Here is an 18,814-nt window from a genome sequence, read left to right as displayed (position 1 = left end):
ACTAGATTAGCTCACCACTACCTCGTGCTTGCTGTATGAATAGAAAAACACACGGCCATTGTGCTAAAGATAAGGTCGACACCCTGACTGCGGCACCACAACACAAAGAACACAGAAATAGCGTTGACTTACCCAGCTCACGAAGATCTCAGGTCCAAGCGTCATGATGGCTCGTGCCGTTGTCCCTCGCGCACTGATCCCGCTTCGAACAATAACCATGCGCAGGACGACCGAGAGGAGAGAGCAAGAAGATGAGTATGATTTGATGCGCGTTTACCCTTAGCCTCACAAACTTCACTAACCTCACTAACCACATTCGGTGAGCTCATCGTTGATCTCTAATGTGTGATCTTCAGCGTTTGGCACACCACCACAATACCTGCTTGATGATCACGCTTCGTCGGCCTTCCGTCTGTAGTCGACGGCGTACTGCCCATACTATTGCCCTGAACCATCAGAAACCGAAAGACGTTGAAATCGAAAGTCGAATCTGACTGATATAGACCTTTCATGCCCCATAGCCAATATACCATGTATCGTAGGACGCAGCTACACCAGGCCCTTCGACGAAATTCTGTGGTAGGCGCAATGTTACTTCCACCGGACGGCCATACTGTGGAATTGTCTGAAGCGAATGCTCGAGCTACTTCCGACCCCCCTTCTTCCGGCTCCCAGCGCCATCTCGATATGGTTTGAAGAACGGTGTGGTTGGGTAAGTTGACACAGATTCGTGCCTCAACGTACACGTCTGGAAAAGCTTCAAGAGTAGGGTCATATGGTAGGTGTTGTTACGTGCCTGCAGTATTGTGGTCTTGTCGCAAACAACGATCAGGCCATCCCTAGCCCGGGTGACCGCCACATTCAGCCGCCTGTAATCCTGCAGAAACCCAATAGTCTCGTTGACCACGAAGTCTACCAGCACAAAGTCAAACTGCCGACCTTGGGCACCGTCAAGCGTGTCAACAGTGACATTGTCCGTATGGCTCACGTTGCGGCTTCGCATGTTTCTCAGCATACGAAGGTAGTTGCCTCTCTGCTCGCTGTAAGGGGTGAATATCGCAATGGAAGCGTCCGGAGAGGCCTTCAGAAGGGATTCGAGGAGGGTCGCAGTATAGCACACGAAGTAGTCGTTGTATTTGGAGCCTTTCTTATCCCTTGTAACGTTCAGACCACCACGGCGAATGTCAACCAGGAATCTATTTGAGGCTAGCTGGCTTGTAGGAAAGAGAGAGAGCATCCACTCGCGAAATCTGATCGCTTTGGGCCTCCTTGCGAGTTCGGTGGATGGCGCATTGATCAGTCTGCCTCCATACGCGAGGGTGTTGCAAACTAGTGCGATATCTTCGACCATGCGGTGCTGCTTAGCCAACATCGTGTATTGCATACCGTTCTGGATAAGTCGTGCCATCCATGACATCTGCAGCTGTGGAGCGAATGCGTTTCGTGTCACGTCTGCCTGCGTACCTGGTGGCAGCTGTTGCTGATCTCCGATGACGACGATGCATGGATTCAACCTCAATCGAGCAGCAAAGAGGGGAGCCAGTGAATCTTCTCGTTCGTGTGCATTCTCATCCAAGAAGACAGCAGCAACCTTCTCAGTGACATGTGGTATGCAGTGGGAACCTGCAATGCCTGCTGTTGTGCTGATAATGACCGATGCCCCGTTAAGAACCGCTTTGTATAGAGCTGCCGAAGCTATCTCCAGTTCTGCTTCCTCATTGACCGAGTCGTCGGCAACAAACGGCTCACCTCTCACATAGCGCTTGCAGTACAAACGCCGAAAAGTCTCCCAAGGGTCGTGCTTCCCATCTTGATCTTCGAACCCCGAGTCTGGAATTACACCGCTCTTCAATAGCATCATATGACCTGCTGAATATGTGATGTCTTGGACGCGTTTGTCTCGGACTCCTTCGAACTTGCAGCCATCAAGCGCCTGAGAGTCGTCAAGCAATTGGGTTGCAGCGCCGCTTGGGCCTTGCTTGGTCTTCTCCAGCGAGAGTCCGTCCTTGTACTTGTTTGCGGTAACTACTGATTGCTTTGGGCCCTGTGTTTGCATGATCGAGAGCTCCGTCGCCTCAGCATGGAGTCTCAAGACGTAGCGTTTCTTTATGTGGGACAGCTCTGGCTTGTCCTTCAGAGCATATAGAGCCTCACGTATCTCCTGCGCGAGCCCATCTGCTCCATGATTCGTAACAGTTGACACAAGAACGATTGTCTGAATCATTGCTGTAAAAAATGGAACAATCATCTGGTGCATGATGAAAGTTTTTCCTGTGCCTGGAGGGCCTTGGATTATCTGGATGCCTGCTTTCAAGTTTCGTGAAATCTCGATAGCCTCATGCTGCCTAGGATTGAGTTCCTGCATGAAGGCTGTGATGTTTTCGTCTACCATGTGACCATGGATGTGCTGGTACAGGTCTTGCACTGGGAGTTGATCAAGACGTCGACTTGTCAGAATTTCGACTATCCTCTGCCCAAAGGCAGAACGCTCCGAGGCTTGAGTCTTGGAGAACTGATCTAGGGATTCGTATGCTTTGCAGATGTTGTCAAGAGAATCTCCAATACCAACAACTTCTACTGCCACAGCATTTCCCTTGTCTCGTGCTACAGCGTCTTCGAGGTCGTCTATGCTCATGCCGTGTGGGTCGATGTAAGCTGGCTCGAACGTATCTTCTTGATACCCGTCAGCTTTAGGGTCTATAGCCTTCGTGCGAGATACCCAGAAAGGAATCATGTCCTCGCGCTGTATCTCCAGTGGTGCTGTCACTACGGCTTGCCATAACGAGCTCTTAGCCTTCTGAAAGTGGACGTCCAAGCAATCTCCAGCCCGTAAGCGGAACGACTCGTCCTTCGGCACATTTATGAAACCGTAGAACCCAGTACGGTGTCCATTCTTAGAACACTCGACCAGAACTAGTGTATCTAGTTCTGCTTGGTACTTCTTGATTTTCTGCAACTGGCCCATGCGGTCCAATATCGCGCCGGCGAAGAAAACAGTCGAGTACTCCTGCAGATCGCGAAAATTGATTGTTACCTGATAACCAATATTAGGCTGGGCATGTCGATTGGCTATCGTTTTTGCCATGAACTCTTGTCGGTTGTATCGTTGACTAGAAGTTCCGGCCTTTCCGCCAGCTGATGATGGCATATGGAACCTGGATAAGGGGTCGTTGCCATCTCGTAAGATATTGGCAAGTGCTTGTATCTTCTCTTTAGTCAACTCATCGCCGTGCAACAAGAGCGTCAACCTGCCATCTGTAAGCCCTTGCTGTCCGAGTATCTTGGCCCAAGCGGGACGTTTGAGCGTGAGGTTCGTAGTGAGTGCGCTGTTCTCATAATAGTCCAGTTCAAGGAGGATCGGGACACAATTGTTGGCCTGAACTTTGATCGAGTCAATCGCGGATCGAGTGTCCGCTGGCAGGTCGTCGATTTTCCCCTTCTCAACAGGATCGTAGCTTCTGTAAGCTTCTGGTGTCGCAGCCAGAGTTCGAACGACCATACGTTGCGACTTCATGAGAGTGACAACCAGAACCTTGTTCAGTCCTTGCTCTAGATGACAAGCATTCATGTCGCTTATACCAGCCGTATCATCTGTGTCTGACAACCTCACTCTGACTTCGAAACGTGGTCTGAAGTTATCGAAGCATAGGAGAAATTCCGTTGTCATGTCATAGGCTTCGTGTTTCTGAAGCGGCCTCTGGACATCGTCGAGCAGCACTGCAGGGACCGCTGTGGACCATGGCGATGGCAAGCTGGTCCCGTTATTCATGGTGTTGCGGCAGAGCTGGTCATGCAGTATGTTCGATTGAGTTGTAAAGCCAGTATGTGAACGATTGAAGTGGAAGGAACTGAACAGGCTTGCAGATGTTAGGCGGTAGTGCGATGACGGGTCTGAGGGAATCTTCACCCGAGTTTCACTCGAACATAATCGCTAGCGGCTTGTCGTGTTCTTGATTACGCAATTGCTTCACTTGAGCTTCAGCCTCGACACATCGGCAGAAGGCTTGCGACCAGTCAGCATCTCAGCCATCACAAATCCAGTGCCTAGGCCCAAGCTGATACCCCACGGACCGTGGCCAGAAGCGATGTACACACCACCTTTATCTGCCATCTCTATCCCCTTACCAAGCGCTGTCTCGGGCACACTTGAGATGAAAGGAGTACCAGACCTGGAGAGAGGTCTGAAACACAAACCTTCCCTCTTGATTTTCAAATCATTGACGGCCAGATCATCACCTTCCTGCGAAAGTCCTGTCATAGCGATCATAGCACTTCTCAGCTCTTCACACTTCTCCTGATCAATCAGTGCCGGTGTCCCGTCCGCAGTCTCCGGAAGCTTTAAAGCACTATCGTTCACACCACCAGCCCAGAGCTCAGGCTTGCCATCAGCAGGAACCCTGGAGTATGCTTCGCATGCGAAAGACCACTTTGCGGTTGGAGAACAGTAAACAGCATGAGATACACCCGCTGGTGCATTCTCGCCATGTCTCGAAGGGTCAAGAATCGGTTTACTGTACCTTGGCGACTGGACAACAATACTGTATCCCGCCAGTGGGTCGATTGGTATCCTGAGCTTGCTGTCCGGAAACAGCTTCGAGAAGACTCTCGGTGTCCAAGCGCCTGCAGCGAGCACAATGTTCTTGCAGTGCTTGTCATGAATTTCCGTGTCCTTCTTCACTTTCAACCCTGTCACTTTCCCGTCTTCATCCTTGACCACGCTGGTAGCGACGCAATTGGTGTGTATTTTGACACCGTTCGCCTCACACTGCTCGATCAGCCACTGACACAGCTGCTTAGGCTCAATCTGCGCACAACCGCCTTCATCATCGATCACATCCAGGGTGCCACCCTTCTGCTTCGTAAACCAAGCAGGTGAACCATCTGCATTGAGCGTCTCATCTCGTGCAGCACCATCACCGGTAGGCACGGCTTGCTCTCCATTCCCGTTCGTGGGTGCCACGTTAGCTCGGCTCGTGCCCTCGAGTAACCAGTCCGCACCTCCGGATTTCTTACCAGGGACGCCACGAGCATCGATAGCAAGGCTATATGCTATGCTGGGCATATACGACCAATTCTTCGATCCGTTGTTGGCCTCTGCGAGCTCCTTGTGAAGGCGAAAGGATAGTTCGCCGAGAGAGCTGACATTGGGTGTGAACCAGTCTTTGGCGAGGAAACCGCCAGCATATCCGGAGGCCGAAAGGAGCAGGTCTGAAGCTGAATCGATAATATGTATCTGATGGGCCGCTGCTAGGTCAGGTTCTAGGAGGGACAGGTAATATGCTGTGCTTAGGCCGATGATGCCGCCACCGAGGATTATTGTTGCCATGCTGGATGGAACGGGTCGGAAAATGGATGGCACGCTGAAGGACGTTAGTTTGCGTGGACGATAATATGGTACTAGCAGCTGTGGTGTTGACAATAAGTACTTTGTGCTGACATCTCTTGCATCGTTGAACAGGAGTGTTGGGGACATGTACGGGTAGGGCGGAGAGGCCAGACGGAGATGCGCATCATATTGCAGAGCTTCGACGTCGTTGGCTGGTACCCCTGCATCGAAACTCTTTCTCTGGCAATACTTGCCATCTCAGGTACCCCACCGATGCGAACTCTGCGAAATAGCAGATAATGAAGGTGTGAAAGCACGGGAGGGTGAAATGAGCAGGACGAAGGAGAGGCGCGATTCTGGGAGCGGCGATGAGCGAGGTCACACCAAGTGTCTTTCATTAAACTGTCGCGGATCTCCGGGCGTGAAATTCAACAAACTAGAGGAGGGATTTCATGAGACTACAAGAGTAATATGGAAGCTAAGCAGGCAGAAAAAGCAATTTCCTTGGTGGTAGACATATTCCCATAACAGGCTTTCTTTGGGCAGGAGCAATGCGTGTATCGAGTACTGCAACCATGACGCAACAAGAAGGAGGTGCAAACTTGACGGAGAATAAATTTATCAATAATGTAGCAAATTGACCATTTGTACTCGCCGTTGTATTGCTCAGCGCTCTGCAAGATCAATTCAAGAGCTATGGCGAACACAAGCAGGGTCATCCTGCTTACCGGCGCATCGAGAGGCGTTGGATATGCCATAGCGAAATTCCTGATTAACGCACCTGCCCAGAACAAGGTCATCCTCGCAAGTAGAACACCTGGTCCCCTCGAAGAGCTCAAGAAAATAGCGCCTGAGAGAGTCGACTACAGCGCAGGCGATCTTTGCGATCCCACGTTCATTAACAAGGCAGTTGAGCTGGCCGTGACCAAGTTTGGCAGGCTCGACGCATTGATTCTGAACCATGGCACGCTGGGTCAAGTGAGGCGAATAGCTGATCTGGAAATGCAAGATTGGCAAGACTGTTTTCAGACGAACTTCTTCAGCTGTGCAATTGCTGCAAAATATGCCATTCCCGAGCTAAGAAAGACCAACGGCCGGATCATCATCACCTCTTCTGGAGCAGCAAGCAACGGATATACTACTTGGGGGATATATGGCGCTACGAAGGCAGCACAGAACCATTTAGCTCTCACATTGAAGGCTGAAGAGCCGGACATTACGACAGTCGCTATTAGGCCTGGCATGGTTGACACAGACATGCAGAAGGCCATACGCGAAGAGCACAAGGACAAAATGGATCCAGAGGATATGAAGAAATTTATAGGTGCTTTCGAGGAGGGCAAGTTGGTCAAACCAGAGCAGTGTGGGCATGTTATCGCGGAGTTGGCACTGTCTGCGACACCAGATCTGAGTGGCAAGTTCATGGCATGGAACGACGAGACGCTTGCGGCTTACCAGCTGAAATGATAACCTAGACTTTCTGGTCGTTAGCAACAGTCCCACCAACAGTAAGTATAGGCTAAAAGAGATGAAGGTGATCAGGCGAAAGATGAAAAATGAATACACAATTTTAAGCATTAGGCTGTTAACCTTCATACTTAGCATGGAAGAGTGAGAGGCTCATCATAGAAAGGTGGTAGAAACGAGGAGGTTAGATGAACTTACCAAGAAGATCAGATTCGATGTCTAAGCAGCTTGCCATGTACCCACTGACACAAGTGTCAGCACAAAGAACTCCCAAGGGCGGTTCTAGTCGTGGCAATGATGAGAAGGTATCAGGAATGAAAATGTTGTCCACAGCATTGTATTGCGGAATTTGATAGTACATAAATTTTGAAGCATCATGTAGAAGAGGTGCCAGCTAAGATGACATACATTCGACAATCAGCTCCATCGTTCATCGATGCATTGCGCTTTAATGTGACTGAGAAGCCTATACGAAGCTTCGTTAGCATGCCGCGTGACAATGAAAGCTGGTGAGAAGGTATCGTATTGGAATATTGATCAGAAGGTCCGTTTGGCTAGGACAGGTAAATCACCACATTTTTTTGCGTGTATGATAGGGGCGACACGATGTTCATCATGTGAATTCGAAGATTGTAGCATGGGGAGCACGTACCAGTTGTAATAAAGCTGCGCAAATCGATGGCAGCACGTTGTGTGGTTACTGTTGATGAAGAACGAGAGTGGATGATAGATAGAAAAGTTTCTGAAGGAAGTAGTTCCTGCCTGCCAAGACAATTCCTGGACTAGCGGCGCATGTGGTCTCGAGGCTGATCATTGCAACGATGATCCAAACAGTGGTTGACAGGTATATATTATGGCATTCCTCTCTCACACAAGTCACCTCTCGATGCTGGCATCATGACTTGTCACTCTTCTCGAACGCAAGTTCTAACATATATCGTTCTTCACAATGTCTGACAAGGACTTTGGTGGTAAGTCCCGAGAACGCGAAATATATTGACAATGTCGTTGATCGCGAAACTAGGTGCTGAAGACTTGTCGCTTCCTAAAGGTATACCTAATGAACCATTTATGGCCCTGAAAGTTGCTAACAGAACTGCAGCAACTGTCCAGAAGATTATCAGCGAGATCCTACCACAGCTACCGCAGCACGATGCCTCGCTTGGCGAGGATATGGCATTCACGAAGGGAGCCCGAGACCTACTGATACAATGCTCGATGGAATTCCTACGAATGTTGTCCTCAGAAGCAAACGACATCTCCGAGAAAGAGTCGAAGAAGACAATCGCCGTGGAACATGTTGAACAAGCCCTCAAGGACCTCGGATTCCCAGACTATATCGAAGGCATCAAAGGTGTTGTTGGAGAATGGAAACAGGTTCAGACCAAGCGCACGAATAGAACGGAGAAGATGAAGACCTATGGAGGGTTGAGAGCCACTGACGAAGAGCTGGCGCAAATGCAAGCAGCTTTGTTTGGGGAGGCCAAAGATCGGATGGAGGGAGGTGAACCCAGCAGCGCAGCATGATGATACCCAGCATACGAGTACGAAGTTACGATTAAGATGCTGTTCGTACGCGAACAGTATTCGGGTGAGATAGATCGACGAGCAAGCTGTTCTGATTCGAAGCAGCTATGTCTCGCCGAAGACGAAGACACCCTTTCCTGCTCGAAAGCCACCCAAGGTACCCTGCACGGCCGACCTCAGCGTGTCGACACTGGTATCGCGGTCCCATTTGCACTCTTGCACCGGAATATCCTTAAACTTACCCTGCCGAGTCATCCTCAGGATGTCGTCGACAGTCTGTTTCTTTTGGTCGGAGTGCTTGTCACTCCACTTGCTGACCCAGAAGCCGGTGAAATTGAGATTCTTGAAAATCAACAGAGATGCTGGGAGTTCGAGCGGCTTCTTGCTCATGGCACCATAGGTGATCATGGATGCCTCAGAGCTCAGATATTTGGCCATCGCAGTCCCAGGTTTACCACCAACACAATTCAGGCCGACTTTGATCTGCTCTCGACCTCCTCTCGTCCATTCTTTTATCTTGTCTCTGATCTCTTTACCCATCAATTCCTCCTCGGTGATGACATGGGTTGCACCGAGATCATACAGCTCGTTCTTCAGCTTGTCCTCTTCGGCCTTGTCATCTCGACCACGAATAACATTGATGCTCTTGAAGTTCCACTCTCGACCTAGCTGGATGGCAGCACGACCAACACCGCTATTGGCACCGTTCTGGATGAACCATTCGTCTCCTCGAAAGTTCCACTTTCCGAAGTCGAGCAACATGCGATACGCAGTACACGGATTCACTGACACGGTGCCGACCTGCAATGGTGTCAGACCCTCCTTGTCGTCTATCTTCAGCAATTGGCTCTCGTCAACAGCCTTGTGTGTGCACCACGTGCCCATGCCTGTGCTCTTCATGATCACCCAGTCACCCTTTTGTACTGATTTTACACCAGAACCCGTGCTTATGACTTCTGCCACACCTTCATTCCCTGCCACGGCTGCTGCTTCCGATGTGCCCAACATGGTATTCATCTCTGGCTTTGACGGATAGACGCCTTGTATTTGGTTTACATCGGCAGGATTTATTGGGCAGGTCAGGAATCGAAGTACGACTTGGGTGCCAGAGGGTGGTGATATGGAATGCCCGTGGAGCTGTAGTACATCTTGCGGTTCTCCATATTTGGAATAGACCAATGCTTTCGACTGTGTATAGCCATATGCTGATATGTGCCGCCTGGCGTTGTTCTGCTGTAGCGAGCTTGAGAGCTCAAGTTGACGAGAGGCTCGCGGCCTCGGCTTAGATAGTAAACAGGAAGCTCTGGTGAAGAGATGCGCGCGTGGCGCAAGGCGTGCAGGCTGTGCCATATTTACTCAGAATGCCTACTGTACTGTGGAAGCCAAAGAGGGTCCTCCCATATGTGTACAGCTGCTGGAAGTCCTTGACGGGTCGCAACTGCTCATGCTGCTCTGAAGATATGACGAAGCACTTGCCATTCTTCCTCATTCGCCGCACCTTCCCAATCTAGCATGAGTACCTCGATATCGCTCTTTCATGTTTGCGGCTCTACCTTCACCAGCCCTCGACAGTCTCTTGAGATAATCTTTCTAGAGGTCTGGTGTTGATGTCACCCGCCCTCAGAGCGGCAGTCCACAGCATCAACAATGGCCTCAAGAGCCATAGATCTGTTGCGGCTGAAGAATACCGCCGATTGCGTCTGACGAAGCACCATGCTGTTCTCAGTCATATTGCTGATCTGGAGACCATCACTGGTAGGATACGAGGTGAGCAGTGCATATACTATTCTGACAATATCACTGACCTTCTTAAGATATCTTCAAAAATGTAGTCCCATTGAAAGACAACTTCGTAACCGACGACCTGCCTACGACATGTGCCTCCTATATCCTCCAAGGCTTCAAGGGCCCGGACAAGTCGTCCGTTGCACATCTCCTCGAAGACTCGAGCATCCTTGTTGTCGCAAAGACAAACATGGATGAATTTGGCATGGGATCACATTCACTCAATTCGGCTTATGGCCAAGTCGAGAACGGAGCGGGCAGACAAGCACAATCAGCTGGCGGAAGTTCGGGCGGAAGCGCAATGGTTGTTGCTGATACTATGGCCAGCATAGCCATTGGATCTGACACTGGAGGCTCCGTGCGTCTTCCAGCAGCTTACACTGGTGTGTTCGGCTTCAAACCGTCTTACGGAAGAATCTCACGCAATGGGTTGGTGCCATATGCGAATTCATTGGACACTGTCGGCATATTCGCACGCACCGTTGACGAGATTTCGGCGGTCTACAAGATCTTAGACAAACATGATCCTGCTGACCCAACCTGTCTCACAAAGGAAACCCGCCTGAGAATCGAACTTGCAGCACTGCGCCGTGGTTTAGCACCTGGCGAAGAGGCTGTCCAAGGCCTTCACATTAGGGTGGTGGCAACAGGAGATACGGCCAACGAACATACAGACTCGATCAAGACTATGGAGGGCAAACACAAACGTTTGGACAAGGCCCAGTATGACCAGCCACGTCCAATTAGGGTTGGCGTGCCTGATGAGTACAACATCGAAGAGATTCATCCTCTGGTACGCAAGGCGTGGACACAGTACCTGAGTGCACTCGCGGAGAACGGCCACGAAATTGTTCCTATCTCTTTACCTACCACCCAGCAAGCGCTTGCGGCCTACTACATCCTGGCACCTGCCGAGGCCTCTTCTAATCTGGCAAAGTATGACGGTGTCCGCTACGGCATACCCCGACATCAAGAATTACCCGACAACCACAACGGTCCGTTGTACTCCCGTCACCGTGGTGAATTCTTCGGCGACGAGGTCAAACGACGCATTCTCCTCGGAACATTCACACTTTCAGCAGGAGCTATGGACAACTATTTCATCCAAGCCCAGAAAGTCCGCCGCCTAGTCCAACATGACTTCAACTCCGTGTTCAGACTTGGACACCCTCTCATGGACGGCTCCCAAAACAAGCCGCACGGTGTGGACTTCATCGTGGTGCCAACAGCACCAACAGTTCCGCCATTAATATCTGAAGTCAAAAGTCAATCACCTCTTGACTCCTACATCAACGATGTTTTTACAGTCCCAGCATCCTTGGCTGGTCTCCCGGCCCTTAGTGTACCCATAGTACCCGATGATGACATGCCGCATACGCCTGAGAAGAATGTCGGCATGCAGATCATTGGCCAGTTCGGCGACGATAGAAAAGTCCTTCAATTCGCTAAGGCGAACCGCGAGATGCAGATGGACAGCACTATGAACAATGCAAGGGTCTGGAAAAGGCCGAGGTTGTGAGTCGAGATGCAGGTACCTTTCGAGCCCAGTGCATTGCGAAAAGACATGCTTCTGACTGTCGGATACGATGTGGTATTTCCAACTGGTATGCAGAGACTTGCAGCTTGCAGGAGAACCACAAGCTCAAGAATCATATCCTCATTACTCGAACCATCTTTACACACTGCTATGATCTGCTCGTATGTCAAGGGTTCCGACAAATCTTGCAATGCCACCCGTACAGATCAATAGGTTTCCAGATGATACGCAAGGCTCCACTTCGGGGGATAAGAGAATGCAGATTCTTCTTACAGTACAGCATGATTGAACCCACAGTTTGTAAAAATGCTTCTCCTAGAAGCCAGCCGAACAACGCGAAAATGTGACTGATTAGTGTTTTAGCCGTACTTTTGCTCGAAATTTTACCAGTGATCCAATTACACTTCCATACAGCTGTCCATCAAGCCAGTTCCCTCAGTAATTGAGGAGTCCGACGATATAGCCTGAAGACACCATCTTGGAAGCGCTCTTGCTGCAAATGCATGATGTGCATGATGTAAAATGCTTATGGTAGATTCTCTGAGTGTAGACGAACATCTTATACTAAGCATGATCTTATCTACCTTGCTGTTTTAGCAGAGAACAGGTGCTGCTGAAAGAGAGCAGTCTATAGGCGTGTCAAGAGACTCCGCCAATTATTGAGGGAAGTGGCTTGCGGTGTCTTCCAATTCCAATGGGCTCGCACGCTGAGTTCAAAATGTCCTGCCAGACATCAGGAGGCATCGAGTCAAGGAACACCTGGAGTTCCTCCGTGACTTGCTGCCTACAGTACGTCAGTCGTCACCGCTCAGTGGTAGAAAAGGGAAGGCACAGGGCGAAAAGGCAATCGAGGTGAAAAATGAAAGAGCACAACCGAGAAAGTGGCCACCGAGAAAAGCAAGGCCCATGTCTGGCAACTGTACTGTGCGTCTCTGTGTTTCTTGCCATTACCGATATAATCTATGCAGCCGACTTCCTTGCTCGGGTAGGGGTATCAACACCAACAAATGTTCTACTTAACCATGCCAATCTGCGTATGTCCCACACATGTGTAACACTAGACTCCTCCATCGCCTTCCCACCGGGGACCGCTGTATCATGCTCGGTCACTCTCGTCCCGAGCTTGCTACCTAGCTCTGTTCTGTGCTCGTCTCACTCTGTGTGTCCGTGCTCGTCACGCGGCTCTGCGACATCGCAGCAGGCAAAGATGCCATGCGATCGACGAGGTTCTACTTCGTGTCGGAAGAATCCTCATCTCTGAAGAAGTCAATGATAGCCCGAATGCCTTTCTGGCCAAGACCCTTGGCGGGATATGCCATGTAAACGGGGTCGTTCCATGTGTTGAACTTCGCTCTGAAACCAGTCTTGTTGTCTAGGTGCATGCTTCGAGTGATTTGATGGTACATCTTCGACAGCGAGGTCGCCTTCGCGTTGCCTACGTGGTGACCAACCTTGAGGTCTGCGGCTGCACCACCGCCGAAGGTGGCTTCCTTGTTGCCTGCTGTTGCTGCCGCTTTCAGTGCCTCCTGTACCGTCATTTCGATCGTGCCGTTGGCGGAGTCGGGGAAGTCAAGAGCCCATTTGACTTGTACGCCGTGCTTCATAGCGAGTTGTGCAAGCACGACCATGGAGTGAACTCTGCCTTCTTTGTCTTGGGCAACGAAGTATTGTCTATGGGTTTGGTCGACCCAAGGTGTAATCTCAGAGAGATGAACCTGCTCGCCTTTTCTGCCGGCTTGCCATTCTTTGATGCGCTGGTCGATTTTGGACTTTAATTCTTCCGAGATTTTGTTACCGTGGTCGGTGACCTCGACGCCTTCGTTTTGTGCATGACGGATCTTGCGCTCCACATCCTTGTCAATCTGGAGGTGGGCATGTCGTTCAAGATCAACACGCTGTTCGACGGCGACCGAGAAGGATCGGAAGCCTAAGCGTTCGCCGAGGACCTCTTCAAATGGCGTACCAATAAGAACCCAGATTGGCTTCAAACCTTTGTGCTCCCGCAGCCATGAAATAAACGCTTCAGCGACGTCCTGATACTGACGAGTGTCGCACAGTGGATCACCTGCGCAGATGGCTCGGCCGTGTATCGGAGTATATGCAATAGCTGCTCCAGTCTTGTCGTCTCGCCATATTTTGAATCTGTCATCCATGAAGGAAGTATTTGTGGAATCGCCATAGTTGGCAACCAAATTCTCAAGCGGTTGCAATTTGCCCTTTTCGCGGGTGAGTGTTGAGTCTTCTGGATGCCGAAGTTCAGATTTTGGCGGTTGTGGAAAGCTTTTTGGATCTCTGTGGAACAGAGAAGCATATCGAAGATTGCCTAGCTCCAGGATCAAAGATGTAAGTCTTTCTAGACCAATACCAGCGCCAGCATGAGGAGGGGCAACATAAGCGAAGCCGTCCATGTATTCCTTCAGAGTCTCAGGGTCCATGCCAGCTTTGTCGAGATTGGTCTTCAACAGCTCGTAGTCGTGAATACGCTGTCCACCAGACAGGATTTCTTGGCCTCGAACCATGAAGTCGAAAGAGTTAGTGAGCTGTGGATTCTCAGGGTCCGGCATTGTGTAGAATGGCCGTGCTGAGGCTGGAAATTTGTCGAGGATATAATAGTCGGTATTGAACTTCTCTTTAACCAATCGACCCAATTCTCGCTCTGCCCTGGTGGACAAGTCTTCGTACTCGGATTGTCCTTGTCCGTCATCGTTCTTCCAGCCTGATTCGTTGAGTATTTGCGCGCCCTGAGCGAATGTGATCCGCACTGTCTCTTCAGGGAAGACCATGTCTTCAGATGGAAAATGATGCTTCAGTGTCTCAATCTCTGGTCTATACCGCTGATATATGCCCTTGAATATATGCTTCAACGCGCCATCGATGGTATACATGGCCTCGTGATAGTGCACATCAATGGCCATCTCGATATCGAGACCTGTGTACTCGGTGAGATGGCGAGGAGTGTTGGAGTTTTCGGCTCTGAAGACAGGCCCAATCTCATAGACCTTCTGGAAATCTGCTGATATGCACATTTGTTTTGCGAGTTGAGGGCTCTGGGCAAGGAATGCAGGACGCCCGAAGTAGTTGAGCTTAAAGACCTCTGATCCACCTTCGGTTGCACCACCTTGGAGTTTTGGTGTGTGTATCTCGATAAATCTTTGTATATCGAGGAAATCCCTAAAGAAATGGCACACTCCTGACTGCACGCGGAATATAGCCTGCGAGGTGGGAGTCCTCAGGTCAAGAATGCGGTTGGCCAAGCGGACACGATCAGCTATCTTGTGTTCCTCCGTCTGCTCTTCTGCTTCGTAGACGCTGAAGGGGACTGGTACAGTTCGCGCAGTTTCTAGGTGAAGGTCTGTGATTTCGATTTCGATATCGTGGGCACTGGTAAGTTTGACCCTCTTCTCGGCCTGACGCAGCAAACCTTTCGTCAGCACCATCGTACCGGGCCGCATATGCTCAGCAAAGCGGACCATATTTTCGGAGACCTCTCCATCTTTTGCGCGAAGGACACCTTGTATGGTAGTGATGCCTTCTCGGAACACAATGAAACACATCTTCGCACTCATGTGCCTCACAACGTGCACTCGACCTCGAAACGTTACTAGTTGTCCTGCGCGTTCTGGAGTCATCTCGTCTAAGTGCCATCGATGCTCTAATTTCTCATGTTCTTTGCGTACTGGGGGGATGCTTTGCATGAGCGGAAGCTTGCCATAGTGTCTGCGTATTTCGGGAGGGTCATCGTTGTTTACTAGAAAGTCCTCGATGTGCTTTGCAGGAGCTGCATCGGGATTCGAATCCGAATCGCTGCCGTAGTCATCTACCAGCTTCTCAGTGGAACTCAGTTTTGCTTGTACATCTTTTTCGTCTCCTCCTCGCACGGGGGACTCGGTGGAGGTTCTGTGCGACCTCGTGGGTATGATATCGAGATGGTCTCTCTTTGGTGAGGATATTCCTGATATGCTGCCCTTCAAATTCTTGAGAGCCGCTTTGACTCCAGACATGTTAGCGACGGTAAGGGCGTATGCAGCGATGAGGTGTCGATCAGTAGCAGGAGTACATCAACGCTGGGAATGGGTATTGTGTAGGTACAACGGTGACACGACGTAGAACGACCCAAATTAATTGTGAGCTGTGAGTGACGGTGCGAAACCAATACACTTTTTCACGAGCATCGGCGTCTACACTTGATCACAATGATGTCATCCACCACGACGGCAACAACAGCCCATTCGGCTTCCGCGCAGTAATAGCTGAGCCGTGTGATAACGACGTGCTTCGCGACACAGAAGTGGAACATCTGAGTGTGTCAAGTTCAGCTTTTCCCAACCTTGTGAGACCGATCGCCGCGATAGAATTAGCTTTCGCGTCAATTGGTGGCTGATCCTTCCCGGATCTCCTTAGTAAGGAATAACAAATAGTGGCGCTACGTCAGAGCCTCAACCTGGTCTGGGGAAGAGCGTTTCGGTACTCCTGACCCATGCACTGACAGGCACCCATGCTTGACCCTTCCTTGCTTAACTAGGCTTGACTGTGCTTCACTGCCACATCCCAAGACTTGTCTGTCTTGCTTCAATCCTCGAGCATCTTTCTCGGTTCTCTTTTGACAAGAAGCGAAACGAAATTGGTAGCAGGTTTACGAGTGTGTGTTGTACTATTTACGATACCATCGAGATCTGAAATCCGTCGTCATCGCCGAAACTGAAGCCGGTTTACCCGTCGCATGCCGTCACTTCGCTGAGCAAATCTCTCGACTGGTCTTGGCATAGGTTCATGGTGCCTGACTACTCTTGATGCAAGATACGAGGTACCACCAGGTATCACTAAAGATAACAATAATGATATGCTGCGCGATCTTCAAAGCCAGATTATAAGCTACTGCAGAAACTCAGGCTCTGTCCGTGCAGGCCGAGCGGCAAGCCGATCTAACCTTCACCTAACATTCAGGTCCCACCGTCGTACATTGTCCGCACAACGTCCGTTCAAACCTACCATGTACTTCTCGAGCACCAAGCTGGAAGGCGGCTTGCCTAGGTGGTGTCTTGCCGCAATATGCTCAGCCAATTCACGACCATTTCGATAGTCCATGTGGCCATGTTCTCTTCCCGTGACAAAGCAGAAAGGGCAACCGTACTTTGCATATGTCTCCTTGCTCCTTATGTGGGTTGTGGTATATTTGTTTGTGATAACTTCTGATTGGCTCCGCCTGGGTCCGCCGAAGAAGAACGGATTTGACGTGCGATGGCTTCGGGTATCGCTTTGACGCCGGACAGTGCCTCCTCGCCTGCTGTCCGTAGCACTCTCGCGCCGGTCGTCCCAAGCTGGAGAGTATTTCACGTTCTTCGATTTTGGCTGATACAAATGACACTTCACGAGCCATGCAGGTCGATACTCTATCTCGGGTACACTTGAATGGCTTCTTACGTCGTCTGTCAGTTGGATGTTCGAAGTCATGCTGCTGACCACGTGATACTTGAGCTTGAAAGCACATCCCGGACAATCCCAGGAAAGGTATGCGCCGCCAGAATTTCGCAGCTTCTCTTTATCATCGCTGCTTAATTCTTCAGACATGACCTGCGATAGCTTTCCATGATCGCGATGATTCATGTACGCAATCGCGAAACGACAGAAGCTCGGCTCAGTTGGATTTGGAGGCATAGGAGTCAGACTTTCGGGAAGACGCCGCTGAGGGTTGCGCATCTGGTCGGCCTGAAACTTCTTCAGCTGCCTCTCTCGATACTCCAACGTGGTATAGACGCCGTTGTATGGCTTCCGATCTTCAAGATCTCGGTCGTAGTGGTTTATGAAGATTTGCTGTACACCATGTACTGCATTAAGCAGCTGATCAATAATCGGGAGCAGGAAGGCTGACATAAATGCTGCAGCATCATCGACGAGAAGTGTTAGCTTGGGGAGGTCGAGCGCCGACAAGCTTTCAACCCTAGTGAAAAGCACTTGTAGCCGGGGTCTGTATGCTTCGATCTCTGATGGTGTCTCCTTGGGATAGATGTAATAGTCAATCATCGTTCGGTTCTTGCGGTTGACATCCCCTATCAACTTGGTCAACGAATCAAGTGCTTCTGGTATCGTGATTGGGAGGACATCCTCCTCGACCATTGCCATCCTCTCGCCTGTTAGAACTTGGGACAGAGCAGTGAACGAATCTGCCACAGGAATCAGAGCAGAGCTGTTTCAAGTATCGTGCAATCAGTTGTTTAATTGATCACCCATATCATGGAGGGTAGTTCTTTCTGCTGTTCACAATGAGCTCTTGTGTAGACATTGTCGAAGTGGTTGAGAACATAGGCGACGGATACTGGGACCATGACTTGCGCCATCAGAAGGCAGACCACAAAGCAAGGCGCACTGGATGGAGATCACGAGTGCATCACGGTCGCTTACAGCTGCAGGACTCGAGCTCGTGGACGAACATGCGGGGCGTCCTCATGCACATTTCACTGGCCACTTATCCTATGCATTTCGCCTGTCCGCAGTCCTGCAAGGCAACATCTGAAGAACACAAACCCTGTTCTTGCATGATGTCCAGTGGCATGTTGATTGTCGCAAAATAATCCGCATGCTGGTTCTGCGGTCCGTGTACCATGCTCTGTGCGACAACCGCGCGTTGGTATACTCCTTGACGGCCGAGTAGAATGTTCAAGGGCACACAGAACAAGGAATACAATTTCAATACTGCTAATATACAGTGTTGATCGATGAAAGCGAACCTTGTTCGAAATCGAGTTCATCTACATGTAAGTCCTGTATTCGAAAAGCGAGGCCGACGCGCTCGAACCACTTTCGTCATTGACTACGGTAGATCCAAACGCACTAGTCTCACTGCAAATTATTTTCTATCAACTGCTTCCACTACACAGCATGAATGTCGCTGCACCACTATAAGCAGCATTTATTACGGTGCGTGTGATTACTCGTATAATAAGCTCGAGACGCGCTTTTAGATAGACTAAATTTCGTCATCCGTTAACCAATTTTGTAGTTACTATCGTTAGGTACTAGAAAGGCACTACAGGTAAAAAGTAGTCCTGAGTTCCGTAATCTAGCTGTAAGCTTAGCTAAGTATTTTTTACGTTCGATAGCTACTCCATCAATATTAATCAAAAATTTACGGCGGTTAGTCCGTTAGAAAGCGTATACCGCGTTTCCTTTGTGTA

At 50.0% G+C, this 18,814-nt stretch overlaps 8 protein-coding genes across 8 annotated transcripts; 3 read left to right on the top strand and 5 right to left on the bottom strand.

The window, feature by feature from the left end:
• Window positions 1-643: 643 nt before the first annotated feature.
• On the bottom strand, window positions 644-3,769 carry PMZ80_009101 (uncharacterized protein; the record flags this gene model as incomplete). The annotated part of the gene is made up of 1 exon (XM_064877497.1): window positions 644-3,769. The coding sequence occupies one exon, from the start codon at window positions 3,767-3,769 to the stop codon at window positions 644-646; it is 3,126 nt and encodes a 1,041-aa protein (XP_064726999.1).
• A 198-nt stretch (window positions 3,770-3,967) lies between these two features.
• PMZ80_009100 (uncharacterized protein) lies at window positions 3,968-5,473 on the bottom strand (the record flags this gene model as incomplete). Its single annotated transcript, XM_064877496.1, has 1 exon — window positions 3,968-5,473. The coding sequence occupies one exon, from the start codon at window positions 5,471-5,473 to the stop codon at window positions 3,968-3,970; it is 1,506 nt and encodes a 501-aa protein (XP_064726998.1).
• Window positions 5,474-6,022: 549 nt separating this feature from the next.
• Window positions 6,023-6,793, top strand: PMZ80_009099 (uncharacterized protein; the record flags this gene model as incomplete). The annotated part of the gene is made up of 1 exon (XM_064877495.1): window positions 6,023-6,793. The coding sequence occupies one exon, from the start codon at window positions 6,023-6,025 to the stop codon at window positions 6,791-6,793; it is 771 nt and encodes a 256-aa protein (XP_064726997.1).
• A 949-nt stretch (window positions 6,794-7,742) lies between these two features.
• Window positions 7,743-8,320, top strand: NCB2 (negative cofactor 2 transcription regulator complex subunit ncb2; the record flags this gene model as incomplete). Its single annotated transcript, XM_064877494.1, has 3 exons — window positions 7,743-7,764; window positions 7,818-7,844; window positions 7,896-8,320. The coding sequence occupies 3 exons, from the start codon at window positions 7,743-7,745 to the stop codon at window positions 8,318-8,320; spliced, it is 474 nt and encodes a 157-aa protein (XP_064726996.1).
• A 105-nt stretch (window positions 8,321-8,425) lies between these two features.
• Window positions 8,426-9,670, bottom strand: ETR1 (mitochondrial 2-enoyl thioester reductase; the record flags this gene model as incomplete). Its single annotated transcript, XM_064877493.1, has 1 exon — window positions 8,426-9,670. The coding sequence occupies one exon, from the start codon at window positions 9,668-9,670 to the stop codon at window positions 8,426-8,428; it is 1,245 nt and encodes a 414-aa protein (XP_064726995.1).
• Window positions 9,671-9,927: 257 nt separating this feature from the next.
• On the top strand, window positions 9,928-11,624 carry HER2 (Trimeric GatFAB AmidoTransferase(AdT) complex subunit; the record flags this gene model as incomplete). Its single annotated transcript, XM_064877492.1, has 2 exons — window positions 9,928-10,087; window positions 10,135-11,624. The coding sequence occupies 2 exons, from the start codon at window positions 9,928-9,930 to the stop codon at window positions 11,622-11,624; spliced, it is 1,650 nt and encodes a 549-aa protein (XP_064726994.1).
• A 1,247-nt stretch (window positions 11,625-12,871) lies between these two features.
• On the bottom strand, window positions 12,872-15,643 carry DPS1_2 (aspartate--tRNA ligase dps1; the record flags this gene model as incomplete). Its single annotated transcript, XM_064877491.1, has 1 exon — window positions 12,872-15,643. The coding sequence occupies one exon, from the start codon at window positions 15,641-15,643 to the stop codon at window positions 12,872-12,874; it is 2,772 nt and encodes a 923-aa protein (XP_064726993.1).
• Window positions 15,644-16,571: 928 nt separating this feature from the next.
• On the bottom strand, window positions 16,572-17,762 carry PMZ80_009094 (uncharacterized protein; the record flags this gene model as incomplete). Its single annotated transcript, XM_064877490.1, has 1 exon — window positions 16,572-17,762. The coding sequence occupies one exon, from the start codon at window positions 17,760-17,762 to the stop codon at window positions 16,572-16,574; it is 1,191 nt and encodes a 396-aa protein (XP_064726992.1).
• Window positions 17,763-18,814: the final 1,052 nt, after the last annotated feature.

Source organism: Knufia obscura (assembly GCF_036327395.1).
Source record: "Knufia obscura strain CCFEE 5817 isolate CBS 148926 chromosome Unknown scaffold_12, whole genome shotgun sequence".
NCBI lineage: Eukaryota > Fungi > Ascomycota > Eurotiomycetes > Chaetothyriales > Trichomeriaceae > Knufia > Knufia obscura.
The sequence above is the reverse complement of the archived record's forward strand: the minus strand, read 5'-3'. Positions and strand labels throughout refer to the sequence as shown.